Genomic DNA, 18,564 nt, shown 5'->3' with positions numbered 1-18,564 from the left:
GATGACTGATCCCATTCTCAACATCAGTATCAATAACTGTCTTCTACTTTTGCAAGCCTTGAGGCCTGAACCACAATTAGTGATGGAAGCAAGGATTTACTTAAAAGACGACTGCAGTTCTAATTCTCCCTAATGTTTCTTTTTAAGATGTCTCATCATTAAAGTGGAACTGCCTAGCTGAGGGCACCCTCCAAGAGGTAATACAGTTATGCCCTGCTATTTGGTGGACTTTGTGATCCTGGGTGTGACTGTATGCCACGTCTGCCACGTCTTTCAGTAGAGGCAGACAGCTTTGATCCACATTTTGGCCAATGGTACTAATTAAATACAATGTTTCATAGTCAGGTTGGTTAATCTTCAGCTAAGAAGCATATGACACATAACAGAAATGGACAGCAAAGATACAGAGTTCAGTTTTGTCCCATTGTTTCCTGACTTGCATACTTACAGTCTCCATACAATTTAGAACAGTCTCCAGGTTGCCCTAATGTTATACATATTTTTTCCTGGCAATGGCTAGGAAAGCAACAACAATAGCTTTTATGTTGGTGACAAGGTTACTTACATAGGAGCAGGCATGCCAGTGCCACTGCAGTACGACTTTCTTTCATCTACTAAAATTACAGTGTTCTCAGTGCTCTTCCATACAGCACCATTAATTATAGAATCTGACAAAAATTTAGGTTGGAAAGGACTTCTAGAGTCACCTAATTCAACCTTATGCTTAGAGCAGGGCTAACTTAGACATTAGACCAGTCTGCTGAGGGCCTTGTGCAGTCAGCTTTTGAAGGCCTGCGTGCTACAACATTGCTAATGCAGCCTTGTGTTTAGTTAGCCTTCACTGCTGCAATGGTGAACTTCCAATTTATATTTACATTGCTGGCAATCAGGACCTCTAGTTACTTCTTTGCAGATCTACCACCTAGACAGTCAGTCCCCATCCTACACTGCTGCATGGAACTATTCCATCCTAGCTGCAGGACTTTTCCTTCATTTCTGTTCAATTTCATGAGGTTCCTGTTATCAGTTGCTTGTCTAGGTATCTCTGAATGGCAGCCTTGCCCTCCAATGCATCAACCCCTATGCAAATTACTGTCATCCACAATCCTACTAGGCATGTATTCAATCCCATTGTCCAAGTTGTTGATTAAGATGTTAACAGTATCATCCCAAGTATCAGTCCCAAAGGAACACTATTTAGACTCTGAACTGTTGACTACCACTTTTTTTTTCCACCCACTGGAAGCTCCAAGTATTCTACCCTCATATTACTACATATGGTATCATATACTGTTGTTGAATCACAAAAGGAAAAGATGGGAAGGAAGCAAACAAGCAACTTATCAGCTATATGTATGTGAAAAAGCAGTATTTTAAAGGGTTAACTATATCTTTAAGAATTATACCATGATTTTTTTCAATCCCTGATTCACTAATAGGAATTTTCTGACATCTTTCTATCTTCATCCTTCTTCAGCTGATCTTCTTACAAGGATAATCCATGCATCCCTAAATGCATGGATTCTTTAAAATACGCATTTCGTTTAACAACAGCTAAGCATGCTTTTGGAAAACTGCAACCAGTCAGATAGTTTAAGTAGCTAGGTAATCTTTCCCAGTGTACATAATAGACAAGGCTATTTCCAACATCATCTTCTCTTTTTAAAGCCATCAGCTACAAATTGTGCACTAAGCTCTATCGGACCATTTTCAGTTTCACTGCAAGAGAAGGAACTAAGTCTTCTTAGCAAGGAAACATTAGAACCACTGCAAGTATCACTGCCTTAAACCAGATGCAAGGCTCTCTATTCACACTACTGTTCCCACAGTACTTACCCACTAATTTATCATGCCTTGATGATCAGAAAAATGAAAGGAAAAAATAATTTATTGTAAAGTGAGTAAACAAAAAAAAAGAACCCAACTTTGATCAAGTTATAGGTATCTGGACATTGGAATCAGAGAGTAAGAACATACTTTTTTATGTTTGTGCTACTGGGTTCAGACAGTGTGGAGGAGAAAATTGAGAAAAAGATGCCTGAAGGATAGCTGAAACTGGGATTTGGCAGCTGTCAGAGGGAAAGAACTGAGGTCATAAGGAAAAGCTAAAAGGTTCAACGGACATAATCAAGTCATAGATGCATATATTGTCAGTATGTGTATAAAATACATTATGTCACCATCAAAAATTATTGTAGAATATGAGAGTACGATAAATTCTACTGTGGCAGTTTATTTGTTCATTTCCAGATAGAAAAACATTAAGAAACTTTGCCAAAGCAAACAAACTGTAAGTGCAAATAGACTTTTAAATTACACTAACATACTAGAAGAACATCTGGTACAAACACTGTCAACTTTCCATGCATTCTTAGATAAGTATTTGTGGTTAGTGTTTCAGCTGCACTGGGCTTTTTTTTTTAATTTTTTTTTTTTTTAATGAACTATGCTCACAGTTCATAAATGCTCAAAGAATGTTCTCACAAAATAAATAATCATGAATAAGCTCTCAGTATAAATTTCTCACCCCCAGCACTGTTTTGCAGTGCATCTTCATATTTAACTCCCTGATGTACAACTGTGCTGTTAGCTTTTGTGAAGACGGTAAGCTGTTTCTAGACAAGCTACCAATTACAGCTTAGTCTTGACAAATCCTCTAATCCACTGGTAAAACAGAATTAAAACATGAAAATAAAATAATAATCTGATAAACAGCAGTGAGAAGTAAAAACAGGAAGTACCTTTAGTAAAAATATCGAGCTACCAGCAATGACCAGCACAAATTGGACTGGTGCCCACTGTAGAACAAAGATCTGGAAGAAGGCAAATCATATATCATCACATATTCCCAGACTGAATAGCCTAGATAGTCTGTGGTACTACTATTGGAAGTATATAACCAGAACACTTGTTATGCATTACTGAGATCAGCAGTGTAGCCTTTACAATAACTCTGACATAGCTTACATTCCAGTTGCTGACATAGACATTAAGATTGGCGGAGGTTTCTGCACCAATAAAACAAGTGGACCAAGAAAAACATATTAAATTATCTCAGATTTTTCTTAATTATAAGAAAGTCAGTCATATTGTATCTTACAACAGTTTACGTCTACCTCTTACAAGTAAAAACATCGAAGTTGTTTTTAAAGAACGTTAATCCCAAAAGAGGAAGAATGTTTGGTTTTGCTATAAATACTTTGAAAATCCTAATTTCATTCTGCCACTGTTGTTTGGTGTCTATCAGACTAAGGTCAGGACATTCTCATGGTAAATTTAAAATTTTTATTTTTTGTCCTCACAGCACTGTTGGCGGGATCCTGCAAGGTCCCTACAGAATTAAAGTGATGCACTGCTGGATGATTTGTTGAGCCTGAAGTGTGAATTCCATAGTTTGCATGAGCTACCTACACCTTTCTGCTGCCAGCTCCGCTCTTACATGCCACTGCACATCAATCCCAACTTGCAATACCCTGAACATTACAGTCCTTGGCCTATTCTGAACTGAGCAAAAACACTGTGCTAAAATACATGATGATTCCCCAGTGTCCACAAAACTTCATATTGGACAGAAAAGACAACAATTTAATTGTCCAATTGTTGTCAAGCAAATGACAAACAAAATCTACAGATACACAACATACAGGTAATAACCATTTACTATTTTAAGATCATTAAGCTTCTATTCCTCAAACATACAAAACTGATCAACATTTCACCATCATAAAATTATTATAATTTCAAATCATTTTTGTTGACTATAAAGATTAAAAAACCACCTTTGTTCCTTCCGTATTTATTCTGGAAAATATATTCTACCTAAAACTTACTGAAGTGCTTTACTTCCACTGGTGACCTCAAGAGCTTAATACCTGCCCATACATAGTCTGAGGAAGTTCTGAAAACCCACCTAAAGAAGATTTTAATTTTGGAAAATTCACATTTAAGAAGATACAATATCCATATCTTCCATTAATACATTTTCAAATGCAAATACATTGTTTATGCACTTATGCATTCCTCTGTGATGTATTCTTATGAAAAGGTTTTATAGGTTGCATCTTTTATATGCTATTTTAGAAAGAAAAAAATTATTTAAAACACATTTACTGAAATTAAAAAAAAATACATTCTTTTGACGTTTACTGGATCAAGCTCTGCAGAACAGAAATATGTTACCAAAAAGTCAAAGATTCATAGCAAGATAAAACCAGGATAACGTTAAATATTGATACTCAGATGAAACATATTGCAGGTAGTAGTAAGGCAAAATCTGGCAAAGGAAAATTAAAACTACTACTGGTATGTATATTACCAATTCCCCATACAGGCGTTTGTGGACTAGAGACAGAACTTAGCCATAAAGGATGACAAGTAAGTGATCCTGTAGCAGAGGTGCAGCTTTCCATTACTGTTTCTTTACTCCTGTGGTCATTGGATTTTAAAAGTAAAAATACTCATTTTCTACCTTAAGGGAAAATAATGTTGCTTGACTAAAAAGTTCCTTTGGGAAAAAACAAACAAACAAACAAAAAACAGTGGAAAGTTTTCCTTCATGTTTAAATTGCTGACCAATGTTACTGGTTACACTATATCTGAAGGGAAATTAGCCTTTCCTTGGCTATGCTGACTGTCCCATACGACCAGGAGATCCAAGAGACTGGCAGTGCCTGCTTATTGTCCGTTTGCAGCATGGGACTGTTCATTGGGTTACTAAAGCAATTTTCAGTTCACACTCTTTTCTGAATTTAGTCTATGCCAGCTCCAGGACAGTAATACAGATTAGTTGCAATGATATATCAGAGAGATTTCTCCAAATACAAAAGTGCAAAGCTTATTAAATTTTATCTTTGCAGGACCATGCATGACATGATACAATTATGACCATCAAGGTGTAACACTGAATGGAAGTTTAATAAACCAACTTTCTGCTTTCTCAAGAAAAATGGATATACACAGATGATAAAAACCCACCCTGCTATAACCACAAGATTAATACAGTAGTTATCTACCAACATTTCCTCCTGCAAATAAAACAAATTCCACATGAGCTTCTGAAGCAAAATAATATTCCTGAAATTTTCCATAAAATGGTACAAAGACAAAACAAAGTACAATTCCATGGCCATTATACTAGCTGGGTTTGCAGACTCAAAGAGGTTTCAGGAAATTTAAACAGATGCCATAACACGTTGCTTAAATCAGTTTGCACAACACAATAATTTGGACTGGACAACGTATTACACAAGAGGAGTATTGCTAAGAAAGGGATATATACATTTTTTGCAACAGAAAAGGTGAGACACTTCATCAATTGTCAGAACGGTACTAGCTGAGCAAGAGGTACCGTATTAGGAAAAAAGCTTTTTATTCAAATTTTTGGTCCACTCTTCCATGATACTTTACTGCCTCCTTTTCATACTTTTAAATAGTATGTAATATTCTATTCAGTTCGATACTAATTTGAAAAAAAGAACAGTTCTTCAACCTTGCTGTACTTTTATATGGTTAAGCAGTACCAAGAGCCTCAAGAGGGATCTCATTAAACAAGCATTTTAGGATTGACTGACCTATAAGAAAGTTCAAACTTCCTTGCTTTAAACAAACAAATTTCAAATATCCTCAGATGTTCCTAAATTGTGTTTATATTCTAGGCAGATTATAAAAGTGTACGTGCCACACAATTATTTGGTCTAATTATAATATACAGGTAGGCTGTTCCTGAGATTCTCTGCAAGGAATAATTTAACCTGTCTTATGATCACAAAATGAAAGACTGATGCAGGTTAAGGGGTTTTTTTGTCCATAAGTTTTAAAAATATAAATTCAAAATGCTCATTTTTAATTTTTTTTTTTTTTACACATTTTCTTTTGCACATTCAGATGGGAGAGAAGGAGACTTTATAACTGTACTCATTTCAGTAAACTGACATATAGTTCACATGAAGTAACAAAGATTCCCTACCTTGATGGACTGACTGTAAGGTCCTATGCTAGCAGGTGCCCAGTGGGAAATGCTCTGTACATGCATGACCAGTTTTTCATCACATAACACATCATCCATTGCAATGTCATGCTTATGTGCAAGGCAGTCAATGTAAAATAGTACTCCATCAGGTAACAGGGTTTCCACACATACTCTGAAAACACAAGACAATTATTTTTTTCAAACAGAAAGTTTGCTTGTACCAAGTTTCAGCATTTATTTTCCATGGGTTTTTCATTTTGATACTACGTTATGAAATTTTGACAGGAACGTAAAACAAAAGCTATGGTATCACAATAACCTACTAGCATTTACACTGTTATCTCCTCTCCAAATAATGATCAACTTCAGACTTCCAGCAAGATAATTTCCATTACCAAGGAGAAACTAGCACCATAGCCAATGGCTCATTTCCATTTGGCTATTTTTATGATGTGCATTACTTTATTAAGAAAACATGAGTTCTTCTATTAAAAAAAAACAACCTTGACCACACAACTCTGGAAATGCCAGATAAGTTATGCTAAGCAGCCTTCAGACTGAGTGTATCATTGTCATATTCTCACCTCCACACATTTTTCACTGAATCTCCTTCCAATGGTTGGACTAGAGGTTCAGGTTTCTAAAAAGCAGCAGCTTACTGTTCCTTTACACTCCTCTCGCATGTTATCATGCAATACTGAGCATATTTTTCTGTTATACTTCAAGTTGCATGACAGACACACACTTACGACAGGACTGAAAACCTACTTAAGCATTCATTTAAAAAGTTCACTTTTGTTTGCTCCAAGGAAGACTGAGTGCCTGGATGGACAGGCAGACAGATGGTCTGTTGCATGTGGCCAGTGAAAAAGCAGGGTGGGTGTGTGGGGAAATCAACATTTCAAAGTCTGAAAAATAATTATATTTGCAGTCCATGCATAAAAAAGTCATTTAGCTCCCAGCAGGAATCCAACAAAAAATTACTTGTTCTCTTTACATATCATATAACACAACCTTACAAAATTCTTCTCATCTTGCTTATTTCTTCTAAGAAAACTATTTTTCTCCCCTCCTCCCACATGCAAATACAGTATTTTTTCCTCATTACCATCATCATAAGCATGGGTGAATGGATTTTCTGCTTGGACTGGTAAATTTTCAAGACAATTTTGCAAATTTAGTGCAGATCCACACCCTTGAGTCAGTGCTTCCAGCATATTGCTTGTGAGAACTCCCACAACCAGGTCTCTGTGCATAACGCAATGATGCAGCCATGCAAACTCCTGTATAATTTTTCTTTTGGACAAAATGCAACATAAATCTGTTTGTTCCATAAAAATAATCATAAAAAGCCATTTTCTTGCAACATCCTAATCTTTCTACCTGCTATTTTAATGATGGAAGACTACATGGTTGGCTATGCAAATGTGGAGGCTTAAAACATGCAGCAGCATGAGAAATGAAGGAAGCTAAATCGGGAGAAGTTAAGTGTTATAAAGAGAACTTAAGGTACGTAGGAGTGGAGATTCATTTTGTGTAGTTTACAGCTGGGACTAGATCCCTCCTCTGAAGGCACACACAACCAACACTCCATCCCTCTGCAATTTAGTAATCCTGGCCTACAATCAGCATCTCAAAGAAGCTTCTTCCTGCTCTCTTTTAGTCTCTTCTGACACGCAGACAGTGTAGGAGAATGTGAATCTATGATGATATACGTTATCTTAACAATGTCTTTTAACTATTTGGCATGCTATACTTAAAATTCACATGCCTATACTACACTTCATATTCTGTCATAAGAGTATAAAAATATAGCATTGTACATTAGAAAATTGCTAAACAGTTCATTTTAAAAATATGAACAAGATGTGAGGTCTGACCTCACAGTTGACCCTGCTTTGAGCAGGGGATTGGACTAGATGACCTCCAGAGGTCCCTTCCAACCTGTATTAACCTATGATCCAAGTTGAATTTTTCAAGCTATAGCAGTTCTGCGTACTGAGCATATTATCTCAGATGCTTAAGAACATGAATTACTGTAATAAGAAATAAGCCCTTTTGACAAAGGCAATAAAGAATTTACAAATGGAAAATTAGTTTTAACTCACAACTTTCAAAAAACCAGAACAAAAATTTCATGGGCTAGGTGTTTGTTATCCAATTTCCAATGGAAAAAAAAACCAAAAAACAAAAAAACCCACACCCAAATAACACAGGAATGACATATTGCATACCTAGACTATCAAGCTGTTTTATTATGTCAGAGGTGGACTTGGATGCAATGTTGAAGATTCTGTACAACAGATATTAAAAAGCTATGATTTGGGGATCTATGAATGAAAGTGTTAGCATCAGTGTACTCAGAAGTCTGAAATAATTTCTTTTCATACTTGCATTCTTACCAAATACATAAGTGCAGCTAAGCTACCCACTAACAATCATTATCTGATGGAAACACAAGACATTAAGAACAACCACGTTGGATCAAGCCAAAGATCCATCTAGTCCAGTATTCATCTTCAACCACAGCCAAGTGCATATAAGCAGGGGAAGAAAAGGAACAGAGTAAGTAAATATTGGTACTGTCTTGAAGTAACTCCCAGTATCTCATGATGTGCATCTCGGGCACCTCCTCAGCTAACAATTTTGCTTTTGTATATAACAAAATAAACAGAACAAGGTGAATAAGGTTTGTCACAAGGACCTAGAAGGTTCCAAACCTCATCACTTTTAGGAAGACTTAATAATCATTGATTGTGAGGCTTCAGTAAGGCTTTTGACACTGTCTCCCATAACATCTTCATAGAGAAGCTGTTGATGTATGGGCTGGATGAGTAGACAGTGAAGTGGATTGAAAACTGGATGAACGGCCAGGCCCAGAGGGTGGAAATTAGTGGCACAAAGTCTCGCAGGCGGCCAGTAACTAGTGGTGTATCCCAGGAGTCTATACTGAGTCCAGTCCTGTTCAATATCTTAACCTAGATGATTGGGCAGAGTGTACCCTTGGCAAGTTTGCAGATGATACAAAACTGGGAGGAATGGCTGATACAGCAGAGGTTTGTGTTGCCATCCAGATGAATCTCGACAGGCTGGAGAAACAGGCACGCAGGAACTTCATGAAGTTCAACAAGAAGTTGGAAGTCCTGCACCTGGGGAGGAACAAACCCATGGTCCAGTATATTCTGGGGGCCAACTGGCTCGAAAGCAGCTTTGCAGAGAAGGACCTGGAGGTTCCTGATGGACACCAAGTTGAATATGAGCCAGCAATGTGCCCTTGCGGCAAAGAGGGCTGATGATATCCTGGACTGAATTCAGAAGGGTGTTGCCAGCAGGTCAAGGGAGGCAAAAAACCAAGAAAAGCAAATAAAATCCCACAAATACAAAAGAGTTGTCAGTTCAATAAAGTCACAGAGAAGAACTGAGACTTGAAAGAAATGTATTATTCTTCTGTAAGTCCATATAGGGGGAGCATTTATAAATCTTACGGTATACACTAAGGCAAGAATTTCCAACCCTAGTGTTTTTGAGTTGAGCAGCCCTGATGTGATTACTCCAAAAGGCAGCAAAAGTCTACTTCTAAGTCTGTGAGGCACAAACATTTGGACAAAAGCTTCATAAATATGGTAAAAATAATTCAGTATATTACAGTGTATCATAAATATACTACAGCAGTAGTCTAATCCTACCTTGCTGGTGGACACAAATCAAATTCTGTCACATAAACTGAATTTATAACATTGAAATCTTTCATGCTCTTCATATACAGATGAACCAAAATAATATCCTTCAGTTTCAATCCCTCTGAAGTCATATTAGCTGCAGGATAAAAATAATATAGCTGTTAAAGACAGAATATTTTAAATGTGTGTAGAAAGACAGCATAGGCATCCTGGTTTTCTTCAGCAAAACCAACTGGTAATAACCTAACAGTTGTCTAAACACGACTGAATAAATTTTCTCCACCCTGAGCAGTGGTGAATTCTTGCCCCAAGAAAACATATCATGCATTAATGCATGTAGATATGTTACAGTCTGAATTCCTTGTATCCATAAGTTTTATTATCTCGTTTTTTTTATTTTCAGTCTATGACAGCTAGTAATCTATAAAGGACTTTGAATCACAAAAGTACAGAACTGGAAGGGACAATAAGAGGTCCTTTAGTGCATCACCCTCTTCAAAGAAAAGATCAAATATTTACATGCTATTCCAGAGGGATGCTTGTCTAAGCTGTTTTTAAAAACCCTCACTGCAATAATAATCTCTGCATAAACAAAGAGTTACAAATGGCAAGACAGACAATAAGAAGCAGAAGTGGCCACAGGAGAAATGAAGGAAAGATGAGAGCAGAGGAAAGTTCAAGCAGACAGTTAAAGAAAAGATACTGGGAAGTCAAGATCATCTGAATGTGTATGCATAGAAGATTCCAGTCATAGCACTTAAGGAGAATGTATTACTCTTACATAGTCAATACCATAACAAGATACGTGAATCAGCTCAGCAGTATGGACTTTTTGTAACTCACGAGCAATAGAAACTAAACAAAGACAAAATCTTCTCTGAGTATAGAACATACATATATAACAGAGTCCCACGTGACCTAACTTAAGCTACATAAAGCTCTCTCAGTGTAACTTTGAGGATCTTGTCCTTTAATGTTACAGTGTGTACCTGTATATACCTATATATTTGTTTTCCAGTGGAGAAGTACAAGAGTATAAAAACAATCTCTGTTGGCTGTTGCCTTAGTGAGAAACAAATATTGTTCGTGAAGGAAGAAACAAGGACATTTTTCAAATTTCCAGCCAGCATTTTAGTCAAGAAGAAAGAGTTCTGGCCTGCAGTTAAAAGTTCTGCAGCATTATATAGAATACTGGAGGGGAAAAAAACCCAAAACAAATTGACCCCCACCCCCACCCCCACCCCCCCCCCGCCTCAGTCTAAATTTAAAATGCATAAGCCAACAAAGTAACTCTAATTTGTGGACATATCACAGTATTAGAGCAAGTTGAAGGCAAAGAGATTTGGACAAATTCATAATTTCTAGCTTTATTTAAAAAAATCTTCTTAAAGTAAGTAAAAGTACAATCCCCTTTTCCTCTGCATGAATTAGAGGACTGATGGGAAATAATTTCTTCCTAGCTTGTAAGCAGAATAAAATTGACCTCCCAAAGCACTCTATCTAGTAGAAAGGCACAAATGATGAACCAGTTACCAACCCACCACTCAGGTGCTTGACAACAAGTTCTGTTTCCCAAGGAGAGGACTCTTACACAGCACATCTCCAGGATGTACAGGGAAACCATACAGCCTTTTTGTTGAATTTCAAGCCATTCACTGTTCCTAATAATTTATAAAATATGATCAGGTGAGACTCATCCTTACTTAGGCAGAACTGCCTAAAAAGAACTGACTCAAAAGATAACATTGGCCAAAGTACAGCTTAATTTTTTTAAATGGGTTATCCAGGATCCTTAGGCTGAGAGCCACAAAAGAGTGTTTCCAAACTGTCTACAGGAAGTAGCATTTTAGACTAATTTTTCATTTAATAAAAATCTATGTAGTTCCCTTCAAGCCTATGGAGCTTTGCCATGGTATAGCTGCACCAGAGCTGCTTTATATATAAAGCACTGCAATCTTTGTCATCTTCCAATCATATCTAAAGAAAAGTTTAACAAAAGAGTTTAAGAAAATAAATGTAAACAGTAATGTACTGCATTCCCTCCTGTTCTCAGCTTCACGGGAGAATTCCATCCACTTTACAGAACAACCATGTTTCATAACATCTAGTAACAAATTTCCATTTCTGATTCCTTTTGGCAGCACTTATCCTCTTTGGAGGTGATTAAATCAGTTAACCCAGCAAAGAGGTTAAAAGGACTGTGCTTATTCCATTCTCACAGCACTGAAGACTAAACTGCTGTATAGATCCTAAGTATGAGTTCAGAAAAAGTCTTGTGCATATTTGCAGATCAGTTAAGTTCTCAGAAACAAATTGTTTCTTTTGCCATGACAGAACCATAATTCATTCAGTCTTCCACACCCACTTCCAAAAAGAAAAACAAAAGGAAATGTGAGAACTGACATTTTCTACCAAGGATCAGAAAATTACCTTTTTTTTTTTTTTTTACTATAATACAGCTAATGTAAGTAATTTGCTGAAACCAATACGCTACTGTACTAGTCAGAGACACAATCTTTTTTGACAGATGCTAAGGCAAAAATATATAATCTTTGTACTGGCAGATTTCCATTCAAATATAATGAGAACAAAATAAAACATTACACAACCCTTTTGCTTCAATTTACAGATTATGCCCAGAAATTTACACTAAATACTATTGTCTTTTACTAAAAGTTTAATCGAATCACCCTGGTGATTTCCAAGCAACCAAAAACTAGCTTAATGACCTTTGACAAAGTATAATTTCTTTGCTTCTGAAAAAAATTCTAAGGTTTCTTTATCATCCTATATTCAATCATGAATACTCAGCTGCACGTGCAAAAAATAAGATTTTATAGGACAATACCTCACACAAATTCATGAACAAGAATATGAGCCTGCCCATTTAGATACTAAAAATTATTTCCATTTTTATGAATGAAAAGAAGCCTGTATAAACATGCTTTACTTAAAATTTAGAATGAAGAAAAAAACCAAAACAAAAATGTGGACATTTTATTTTATATGTCAGTATCTTGTAAGAGGGAGATAGTAAGGAACGTGGATTTCATGATTCCCAAGATAGCAATTTCTCCTTTACATTAAGAATATAAATGAGATTTACTGCTACTGACCTAATCCTAGATGCCAAAATGTGCAACAGCTTTCTAGAGAACTTAATTTAAAATTATGGTAGCTACAAAAGTGCTTTAGCAACTAGACAGCATCCATAGCACACATGCACACTCACACACAGTATATATTGCAAGAAAGCTATAAAGCAAGTTATAAAGTGAGTACTGTGGAAATAGTGTTGTTACAGTGATATGAACACTACTCTGGCTTTCTAGGGTCTTCAAAAGCCAGTCAAATTACGATGTGTTCAATATGAAAGCTGGCAGTCTTGATATCAATGATTCCAATCAAATGTAAAATGAGATGGCAAACTGACAACCACAACATTTAAAGTTATAAAACCATATGACAAAACAAATTCTTACTTAATACCATATTAAAAACAGTATAGTTAACAGCAGATAATGCATTAACTGAATAAAGCACCTCGGAGAGAAGAAAATGCTTCTCTTGCTGCCTCTTGAGCATTTTTGCCTTTTGATGGAAGGAAGCAGGCAGTGATACCTGAAAACCACTGGTAACCATTCAGGGATTTTCCTGAACTTCCAAATGTCTTAGCTATGGGAAATGAAGAACAGCACTATGATTATAATAATGAAAGATTTCAGATTAACCTAGAATATATTTTAAATTGTTTAAGTAAGAAGAACTTCTGCAGAAAAAAAAAATTAAAAATCACAAACTGTAAAAACATCTTCAAAAAATATTTACAGACAGATATAAACCAAAACCTTAAAAGTAAGTGTGCTGGTAACAAAGCTTCCAAATGCTACTTGACAAATCCTTCTCCAACACTGCCTTCAGAAAAATATGCCTGCAAGTAGTATTTAGCTGAGAATTTCAGTACTTTCTCTCCTCCTTTCTATTTTTGCTGACCTTTTACAATTTCTCTACCTGTTTTGATACAGGCTTGGCACAAGACGTGACACTGAAAAGCTAAAATTTTCAAAAGTGTGTGGCACAGGAACAGACTTTGAAACTTATATGCCAAATTGTAGTGGAAGTTAGGTGTTTAACCTGGTTCTGATCATCTTAGCAAATGTATAACGTGTTTAGACATTTTTTAACATCTCACCAGGCACTTATCTATATTCAAGAGCCTAAATACCATTCAATAGCAAACACTGTTATGCTATGAAACGTAGTTTTCAGGAAAAGTTTACTAATCTTTGAGTGTAGGGTAACAGTGATGCTGTGGTACTTCAATGAGGTACCGATCTATGAACTCAGGTTTATCTTGCCTTAATCACCCCATGTTTGAGGCAGTGCTAATATCAGGCATATGATTAGTGACTGCAGCTCACCTAAGAGACAGTAACTTGCTAGGCTGCTAAACTTGATCATGCATGTCACCCTGAGGTTGCTTGGGTGGGGACAGATTCATACACTATGTAAGCAAGTTGAACGGTTGCATTTTGTACTTCATTTTAGAGTCTGCTTTTCTATCTTCAATTTAAAAACAGTAGAGTATGGGTACAGGTGTTGTTACACCTTTTAAATAAAACTCAATCCCTCCACTCAAATGAATGGTTATATTACAGTAATTTCATTCAGCCAAACAGACACATTAATGTGTGTTTTCTGAAAGAAAGAAAAAAATGGGTTACGTTCCTTCTGTAAAATAACTTGAAATGCTTCATTACTACAGATCTATTGATTTGTATCAGAAAACCACACTGTAGTAGGATCTCTTTTTTTTTCAGACTGACTATTAAGGGTCACGAACATTCTTTTCAGGAGTGTTCTTATAGTAATTAACAGCGTACTCCACCACCGCATGAAATATTCAACATTATTTTTCTAATGAAAGCTGTGCAAGACTCACTGAAATCCAAAGAATTATGTTTCAAAGACTTCCAGATGACTGGAATGTTTTTCTGTGGTTCATCCTCTTCTGATGAAGCAAAAATGTCGTCATCGTTGCAGCTTACCTCACAAAAACAGCTATTGACCATAAACGCACCTGAAGATTCCTCCTGCTTGAGACAAACATTGTAAAATAAGCAAGTAAACAGCATGCCAAGCAGTATGAAATCAGCACATTTTATCATTCAAATTTTGGGTTTCAATTACAAAAAATACTATAGCTCAATGGGTACGTAAGCTTAGAACAATTCATGGAAGAACAGCATTAGGATTTTTCACTATTTAGATTGCAGAAACTGGCAGAATACAATGTGCTCCTGTTGACATATCATATGGAATAAAAATGCAGACTTAATAGTAAATAAGGACAACAGATCTGAAAAATGATGAGACTCAAGATAAGAGATAGAAAGAATACTATGATGAAGAAATGCTACTCCATCATTATATACAAGACAATTACGTTTTCCAAAAATAGTATAAATTAAGTGAAAAAAGGAACAGAAGTACAAAAGTAACAATTTGATAATTAACACTGTCAATAAACACTTGAAACAGAACAAAAGACTAACAAGAAAGTTTTGAAACTTTGTGGAACCTTGAATGAATGCAGTCCGTGTAAAAAAAAAACAAAACAAAAAAAACCTCTTTCTATTCATCTCACAAAGACTATCCCTTCCATCAAACTCACCACACTTTGGGATGCTCAGAGTTTTGAGATACAGAAAAGAGCATTTCCCAAGATTTATACATCAAAGTAATTTATTGACAAGGAAGGAAAATAACTCACTGTACCTCCTCTTCTTCCCAAATGCTTTCTTAGGCCTAGGAAGAGAAACTACCCAGCGCGCCTTTTAAAGCAGAATACACAGGCAGAGTGCATACTGACTAGTATTCCAAAATTCTGTGTTCATTATATTTTCAACAAGTCATGTAATTACAGCATACATATATATTTTTTTAATTTTAGAGCAATCAGAACCCCTACCCTCTTCCATCTGATTTTCCAAGGCAGCCTAATTTGCAGAGCATGTTGACTTTGGGATCACTAGCTTGGTTAATACTACCTGTCTTCATCTAAAACCAACATGAATTATGACAGAATTTATCCATAGACCTTAACCAAACATCACTGTACGCTGTAACTCCAGATTCTATCAATTAATTTTCTGCTCAACGGTCTCAAATTTCACATAGTGTCTAAACTATGCATTTTACTGCAGGCTTCTTAAATACTAAATTCACAAAAACAATGATAAAGCCAAATAAAGTAAGATAAAAAAACTTGACCAAATATGAAGCCTTTGGCAATCCTTAAATATGGATTAGAAACTGCTGAATATTCTTTTAGCTCACAAATTAGTGTACTATCTATAGAATTTCCATGCAAAATGTCTATGAAAAAGAATATTAACATTATACAGAGAAGCACTCATGAGTGAAGTTTGACCCTCTGCATTCTCTGCTTTTTAACAATTAGATCTCATCAAGCTGTCAAACAAAACGGGATATATTAAAAATTACTAATCAAATTTGAATATAGGGTTTTTTTTAAAAAGTAATTTTATTGTATTTTTTTCTTTCCTTTGGAAAATAAAACATCTTATTGCAACTTCAAAAGCTTTCTTTTGATATTAAGAAAAAAAAAAGTGAGGAAAAAAAGGCAGAAAACTATAGTATGCATCAGAATTCTGCAATGAACTCAGCATTTACATCGGTATTTGACTTCACTGGAGAGAAAAAGGATCCAGTTAAGTTAAAGCAGTATATTTGGAAATTCTCAGGAAAGGCTAAATTACAAAAAGGTCATTACCTATGAGAGGAAACTGAGCTCTGTTGCCTCTAAAAGGGCTCAAGGGGAATTTTATAAGCACTGTAAACACTAAAGCTATATTCAAAGAGGGGCTGATGTTCTTTGCTTGGACCTCATTTTATTCATTCCTCCAAGAAAGGCATGAAAGTCAAGGCAATAATCGACTTTATGTGAATCAATTTTAACCTCTCATGTACAAGAAGTCAACTAAATGTAACATAATAGTGCAAAGATGAAAACTGCAATTTAGCACAAACATGACATGCATTCCAACATTACAATATACAAGCATCCAACAGCATCTATACCATTTCCCACTCACTGAATTACACCTTCGACTACTGCTGTCGGTCAATATATTTTGCTGTTACCCAGAGGGATGCCTGATAACCCCTAACCCTTCAGGTATGACTTAGAAAATAAAGCAGCAGGAACACCAATCTGTAATTGAAATAGATCTTAAGCTGGATTATGCTACAAGAATCAAGAAAATTCCATTTTTTTCTATTTTTTTTAAAGTTTCTATTTTTTTATCCATGAGATGTCGCTTTATAGAAATATACAGACTGTACAGCGGCATGAAGTCCTAAAAGTGCTATCATTCCTTCTTGCAAATTGTTGTTTTATTAACTTAGTTGCTTTCACTGGCTAATTCGTAACGTCCATCATGAAACAATCAATTTGCATTGTAGCACGGGCATTCACTGAGTACTAATGTAACATATACAGAGTTTGCACCTCTTGGTCCTACCCCCTGAGTAAGCATGCACAGCCACAGTGGATATGAACGATACTATCACAATGCTGCTTTGGGTTTTATTCTTACATCATCTGGATTTTAACTTCAATATGGTATAACAATCCATCACTAGGCAAAAAATATGTTAACCGGAAAGGGAAAAGTTCCAGCTTGCCAGTATGACAGCTACTTTGTTTCTTGCTTTTGTTAAGCTTTACATAATTACCTTTTAAGAGATCTAGAGCTACAGCTATCTTCTGTAGGCACTATTAGAGACCTGTAACTTCTCTCCGTTCCCTAATCTGGAGGACTGAGTTTATACGCTTTGCAAGTGAGCATGAAAAGAGTACCTATTCCATTTTTATGCCATCTGTGAAAATTCTTTCAAGTACGTTCCTAAACATGTTTTCTGCAAAATGTGCTTCATAAAAAATTCATAGTGATGTAGTGAGGCTCACAGACTGTACCACAACTGGTTTGGTGTAACCTACAGAGCTCCCCTGTAGCTTTGTAATTTGTTAATATTACAAATATCCCAAATTAATGCCGCATAAAATTTTTGTATCATCCACAGTCACATCCCTTTTCCTAAATATGTCAATATTTTATAAATTGTTAAGCTTATATCAATATTACTTCACAGATAGAAATGAAATTATACATCTCTGTTTACACACATACATAAACAGCTGGTCAGCTGCAAAATTTTTGGAAATTACTAAGAAATACTAGAAATTCTACAATGTTCCTTACATACACCAAAGATTGTAAAAATAATTACAGACTACTGTTGATTTCAATGCCTATGATACATCACAATGATTCATTCAAGGCTGACTCCCACAATGCTCCAAAACCAGAGGTAATCAATCACTTTCCGCAGCAGCACAGGTGCAGGCTACAGCAAAAGTATTAGGTGTGGAACCTGGCGCTAGAAGAACAACAGGCTCAATGCCAGCCTAAGTAGGGCTGCCAGACTCTGTTTAGTAGCTACATTCAAATCTCATACAAATGTTGGTCTTCCATTCCTATCGACAGAGAAAGTAATCTAAGAATTTAAAACTTAGTTACAGACTGCCACAGACAGACTAACTTTCCCTGAATAATATTCTCATCACTTTAAAAACAAAAAATCAAGCTTGCTATAATGACATTTTAATTAAATCTTACAGAACCTATTTTATCACATAACATTTTCATGTTACTTCACAGAAGCAATATATTTTCCCATTTGTTACACTGTTTCTCCCACACCCACTGTACATTGTGATACCAACCTAATTTTGGATCAGAGCCTGCATGCATGCATACACTTAACTATATTCACATAACTCATGTCATTGATGCAAGTGCGCTCAGAATGAAGTTAAGCAAATGCACG

General features: G+C 35.9%; 1 protein-coding gene across 3 annotated transcripts in view; it reads right to left on the bottom strand.

The window, feature by feature from the left end:
- The window catches only part of DPH6 (diphthamine biosynthesis 6), a 217,084-nt gene that overhangs the window by 113,652 nt on the left and 84,868 nt on the right, over positions 1–18,564 (bottom strand). For 2 of the 3 annotated variants that reach the window (XM_050898233.1, XM_050898235.1), the window contains exons 9-12: positions 14,591–14,741; positions 13,192–13,323; positions 9,655–9,784; positions 5,966–6,140 (exon numbers count right to left, since the gene is read on the bottom strand). In XM_050898233.1, coding sequence (XP_050754190.1) covers positions 5,966–6,140; positions 9,655–9,784; positions 13,192–13,323; positions 14,591–14,741 — 588 coding nt within the window. Of the gene's footprint in view, positions 1–5,965; positions 6,141–9,654; positions 9,785–13,191; positions 13,324–14,590; positions 14,745–18,564 lie in introns of all 3 variants that reach the window. The other variant, XM_050898234.1, reaches the window with a different exon arrangement.

Source organism: Gymnogyps californianus, chromosome 5 (genome assembly GCF_018139145.2).
Source record: "Gymnogyps californianus isolate 813 chromosome 5, ASM1813914v2, whole genome shotgun sequence".
NCBI classification, from domain to species: Eukaryota; Metazoa; Chordata; class Aves; order Accipitriformes; family Cathartidae; genus Gymnogyps; species Gymnogyps californianus.
Note: the sequence above shows the minus strand (reverse complement) of the source record. Positions and strands in the feature narration are given on the sequence as shown.